This window comes from Epinephelus moara, chromosome 19 (genome assembly GCF_006386435.1).
Source record: "Epinephelus moara isolate mb chromosome 19, YSFRI_EMoa_1.0, whole genome shotgun sequence".
Lineage (NCBI taxonomy): Eukaryota > Metazoa > Chordata > Actinopteri > Perciformes > Serranidae > Epinephelus > Epinephelus moara.
This window is the reverse complement of record NC_065524.1, coordinates 3,837,263-3,843,190: the sequence shown is the minus strand read 5'-3', so window position 1 is coordinate 3,843,190 and position 5,928 is coordinate 3,837,263. Positions and strand designations below refer to the sequence as shown.

The window sequence follows — 5,928 nt, the reverse complement described above, 5'->3', positions numbered from 1 at the left end:
TATGCTGTCTCTCTCTCTACGACATCTATTGCACGTCTGTCCGTCCTGGAAGAGGGATCCCTCCTCAGTTGCTCTTCCTGAGGTTTCTACCGTTTTTTTTCCCCCGTTAAAGGGGGTTTTTTTTGGGAGTTTTTCCTTATCCGCTGCGAGGGTCATAAGGACAGAGGGATGTCGTATGCTGTAAAGCCCTGTGAGGCAAATTGTGATTTGTGATATTGGGCTTTATAAATAAAATTGATTGATTGATTGATTGATTGATTGATTGATTGATTGACTCACATTGTGACCTTAATGACTCTGAAACCAAGAGCTCACGTGACCCCTACAATTCTGCAAGGGTTCCCACCCACACAGGGTTTATAGCCTGCAACTACACTCCGTGAGTGACTCTGTCTTTCGAGCAGAGCCTCAGGAAAATACTTGTCACAGGCAACGGAACTCCCCCAGGTAAATAGACGCTATCTAGCCTTAGCTACACTTAACGGCGATTACCCTGACATTCACACAGAGGCACAAATCTCAATCTGGGGAGATACGCAAATACCAATGTTATGGAGTGTAAAGGAAAAGTAATTTAATGAGTAGTGTAACGAATTACTGTTGCCAGGGAGTAATAAGTAATGTTATTACTTTTAAAAAGAGTAATGACTAATGAGTAATATATTACATTTTTAGAGTAACAAGCCCAACACTGGTCCACACAGTTTAATATACTAAGCGTCATACTTGCGTTTGGCCACGTTGTTGAGCTACAGCAGCCTGCTGTCCCTGTCAAGTAGCTGTCCATTAGTCAATCACTCTACAGCAGGAAATGCCACTTCAAAATAACAAAAATGTGCCAGACATTTACTGTACTTAAAAATAAAATGTGTTTTTTAAAAACTTCACATATTCACAAGTCACTTGCAGTCCATTCAGAATTGACCCACTTTTGGACCTCGACCCAACAGTTGGGTACCACTGATCTAGAATATCATTATACTAGAGTGAAGTGAAGCAAATGTTAGAGGTCAAGCTGTCACAGTCGGAGGACTTACAACAGAGAGGAGGAGCAGCTGAGGAGGTGAGAACCTGATACTGCAGGGCTGACAGTGTTAAAGGGCCTGTTGAATTAGTAAGCTGTCTACATGGCTAGGGGATATGCTCAGAGGTGCAGAAGAAACAAGAAGGACTTAAGGTTAAATCACCTGGTGAATAAAAGACAGAAAACAGAGTGGGAGTAAAGGGACAGGGCGTCACATCAGTTTAAAAGGGGATTACAGTCACAGATGTGGGGTCGGGGGGGGGGGGGGTCCTCTACACAAGTTTCCACTGAACGCTGCAGTTTGTCTCCTTACCCCCATGGCTGCGAAAACAATGGCAAAGTTCTCAGCACTGTAGTCCATCACATCCTTGGTCTTCTGTACCAGGCCGGCCTGGCGACAGATCTGGGCAGCAATCTGGGAATCAAGAAAACAAACAGTAAGATTTTAACAATGGAGAGATCTTGAGGTCAACACACAGTCTTTGATAACATAGCCTACTTCCTTTGCACAATTTTAATCCTATTGTAAGGAAATGATTTATGATTGTTTTATCTATTTTGAGATTGATTTCTTCAGTAGGAGATGATGGGCTTGGAGTCCATTACCATTTATACAAGAGGGTGACCATCCCACCCCCACACAAAACACCCTTGTCCTGTCCCAGTCCTGGAAGAATGACAGCTGTCCCCTCCCATTCTCATGTTGTGTTTTTAAAAAAGACAGAAATTAGCTTTTATTCATATTAGAATGACATATTTATTTAGAAAAACTAAGCATATTCAATTAACTATACTGTATAGCATAAGGCTGAAATAACTCCTGACAGCTTAAACAAATATATTGTACATATTAATGCTATATTTTTTTAAGTATATTTTTCTCATTTTTATTTTAACTGTTCTATTGTATATTTATGTTCTAGACTGCTGCAGGACTTTGCCTTTAATTTGAATTCCTCTGAATAGGCACGTTCATTGTTTGTACCACACACCCAGGCAAATTTCTTGTAAGTGAAAACATGCTTGGTAATAAAACTTACGATGATTTTAACTGCTACAACAATGTGGCAAATAACCAGCACATAGTCCATTAGCTGGATGCCAACATATGATAGAAATTAGAGGATCAGTATTAGGTAATAAAATGATAATTTTCTTGTTCTAACGAGTTTTTGTGTGATATTTTCATGTTATAAAAACATGTTTTTTATGCTATAACAATACGTTGTTTTTTTTGTTATAACAAGGAAAGTTTCTTGTTGTAACAAAACTTTTCTTGTTACAGAATGAAAACATCTTTTAAAAACATGAAAAACATCTTGTTGCAACAAGAAACTTTTCATGTCATTAGACTACCTGATACTGATACCCGATACTTTTTGGCTTGGCATCAATACGCCTCTGTATTTAACAAATTATCAATTTTACTTTCCATGCTTAACATAAAACAGTGTATTCAAACTTACATGCAAATTTCCTATGCTCTGTGGAAACAAAATAATAGCTGCTGACTGACTTCACATTGTTAGCTCAAGATTGTTGTTATGATTCCTGTCTCATCTGCTGCTGTTTAACAGTCCTTGTTTAAATGTGTCTTTGAACCGTGTGTATTGTTGAGCATAGTTGGGACAGACAATAAAGGTCCATCAACATCCATCCATCCATCCATCCATCCATCCATCCAATACTTCAAAGTAAATCAGTTCATTGTTGGTTCAAGTCTTTGCATGAAATTAGATAATAAAATAAATATAGAATATCAGCTTGAGTTTAAAAGGTTTAATACATACAAATTATCTAGTCTCAATATCTAAATCCATTTGCTCTTTGACAAACCAATTTCTCTACTGAAACTAATAAATTAAGCAGAGTGAAGAGTCTGTGTGATACTTGCACTTGTGAAATGAAAGAGGAATTTCACGCCTAACACATAATGTCACGGCCACTGTGTTGATCTGGCCTGACCTCTCCATGCACCCTGAGCTCAGGCACCTGGCCCATTGAGGACACCGCCACATGAATGACCTGTGTGACATGTGCTTCATTAAACAATGAGCCAAGTTTTCACACCATCCTGAGGGCATGACCAGAGGGTCATCATTAGGCAGACAACACACGCTGTGGTTATTTGGCCACTTCCACAGTGGGACCCTTTTGATCATTCATTTTCAAACTGCAGATGAGATTAGGGTTGACAGCTGTATTTATGTTCATAACACAATAATCTATTAAAGAAACTGATGCTATGACAGATTTGCTTAGTAAATTTTCATTATAAAACTAGTTAGGCCGAGCAATAGGTGCCTCAGTGTTTTTACCTACCACTTAGACATTAAAGCTGCATTCACTGATTTTTCACGACAGAAGCTAAAGAGCCAGATATTTTTCTCAAGAGTTGCTGAATGTTTCACTTTTACCCCTTTTCCACCAACATGGAACCAGTTCCGCTCCGGTTCCCACATCTAATTTTGAACCGTTCAGAGCATTTTGACCAAAAGTAAATTGGTTCAGAACTCCAAAAGTTGGTCTCAGCTGGAACCAAAAAGTCACAAGTTTTCCTTGACTTGAGGTGTGAACCGTGACAACATCAGTGGGTGTGTCATTTTCTACAGGTTGGACAAAGAGGATGGAGAAGGTGACAATAGTAATCTAGTCAGCAGGGGTGTAAGAATACACATATTCGTATTAAGCTGTTTGGTACGGGGCTTTTGGTATGGTACGCATTACAAACATTGAACTATCCTATTACACTTTGAAAATAAAATTTAGAGCTTAAACTGTTAAATATAATGTTGTCAGTGCCACCACGCTCAATAAGGCAGCCCATGGGTCGGAACAGGCAACATGCTGTCCCCCTCCCACCCCCAAACATTCTACTCCAGTAAGACTACGCTAAGCTAGCTTGCTGGTTAGTAACACCATCATCAGACCAGAAATAGAAGATCCTGTGTTAACCTACAGGTCTGCTGTTTGGAGACACTTCAGTTCCACTGTGAATTACAAGGACTATAGTGAGAGAGCGTGGTGGATAAAAAACACGCCGAGCCAAACAATTTGCCGCCTCATAGCTACAGACTCTCCTAAGCAGCTAACCCAGCGGCACAGTAACATACACAACCCCAAAGCCAAAGCACGAGCCACCACACAGCTACAGACTGTCTTCAGCAGCTAACCCAGCAGCACAGTAACATATTTGACCTCCGAACTGAAGCACCTGCTGCCACATGGTGGCAGCCTCTCATCAGCAGCCAAGCCAACAGCACATATAGTCAAGACAAAAGCACCCTCTGAACCAGGGAATGAGAGCTGCTGCCTTGCATTAGCCTCTTGTTCAGCAGCTAATGTTAGCACAAAGCACACATCCACAGCAGAGAGCAGTAACTGTCAGCATGCTGGGTAGCTGATTTGGCTAGAAAGACACCCCCAAATTCCACCAGATGCGTGTTGGTTACGTCTGCGCCTCGGAACGGCCTCTGAGCAGCCTCTGAGCTGATACGTTTCAATTCTAGTCAATGTGTGTGCTTCCACCAGCTGCGGCTGTGCTGCGTTCCGGCTCCGTCACAGCTGCGGCGCTCCGGAACCCTCCGCAACAGATATGCAGGACTTCTATTTTTGCCGGACGCCGGAGTACAATGCAGCAATTCAGCACAGAGCAGATCGTGCAGGGCAGGAAGTCGTGCACAGAAACAAAATAAAACATCCGGTTAATTTTCAAAATAAAATACACAGTGTTCACGGCGGATCATATTTCCCTGCACTACACCTTGAAAACGTCATAATGGGTGGAGGCAGGCCTGAAGTCAACAGGTCAGAGGTTTTCAGACATCATTTCACCCCGATGACACCATGGACGAGGAGATGTTAATCATGGAGGTGCACCGAGATGTCTTCCTACTACTCCTCTGGTTTTGTGGTTCTGTTTATAGAAACTACACCTTGTTATGTCGCGCGATTATGCGTGAATTCGCGAGATCTCGTGGGTCCTCGTGACTTCCGCTGTCCAGCAGAGCTGCACCGCTTCGGACGGCGGAGCACGCAATGGATAACCAGCACAGCCGTTCAGCAACAGACACGCATCCAGTGGAATTCCGGCGTGAAAGGTTCTTAGTGAGTTTCAAGGTGGACACCCAAGAATAGTGTCACCAATTCAGTATCTGACCAAATGCCTCTTGTTATGTTCCTGTGTTACGACATTGAGTAATGGCCAGAAAAGTGTTTTAGGCAGAAAATTATGATGTCACAGTGAAATTAACCTGTGACCTTTTGGATACGTAATGCCATAAAAACATGTTTTGTGAGCTCACACTGACTTTTGATCACAAAATTCTAATCAATTCATTCTTGAGTCCAAGTGGATGTTTGTGCCAAATTTAAAGGAATTCTTTTAGGGTGTTCTTGTGATATCACACTCACAAGAATTAGACAGATGCAAGGTCACTGTAACCTTGACCTTTGACCACAAAATTCACATCAGTTCATTGTTAAGTCCTAGGTGATATCTGTGCCAAAACTGTAGAAATTCCCTCAAGGCCTTCTTGTGATATCACATTCACGAGAATGGGACGGACATACAGACATCATATGCATGTATGGACAGACGGACAACCTGAAGACATGTCTCTGAGCATGAATAAAGATGTCACAAATTCTTTTGAGATTTTACAATGCAATATCAGAAAGATTCATAAAACCCTAATTCTCATGTCTTAGCATATAAGTGACTTTTTAAAGATATCTTTAAGACATTTTAAAGGGCCAGTGTGTAATATTTGGCATGGTTTACTGTCAATCTGAATCTGAATATTCTACCCATTAATATGTTTATATAAGTATATAATCGCTATAAAATAAAATTCATTTGGTTTTCGTAGCCTTATAATTATGCTTTTATATATATATATATA

General features: G+C 40.9%; 1 protein-coding gene across 1 annotated transcript in view; it reads right to left on the bottom strand.

Annotated features, from left to right (window-relative positions):
- Positions 1-5,928, bottom strand: part of atp6v1ba (ATPase, H+ transporting, lysosomal, V1 subunit B, member a) — a 101,878-nt gene that overhangs the window by 42,265 nt on the left and 53,685 nt on the right. The window contains exon 7 of the mRNA XM_050070712.1: positions 1,338-1,439. Within this exon, the coding sequence (XP_049926669.1) occupies positions 1,338-1,439 (102 nt within the window). The remainder of the gene's footprint in view (positions 1-1,337; positions 1,440-5,928) is intronic.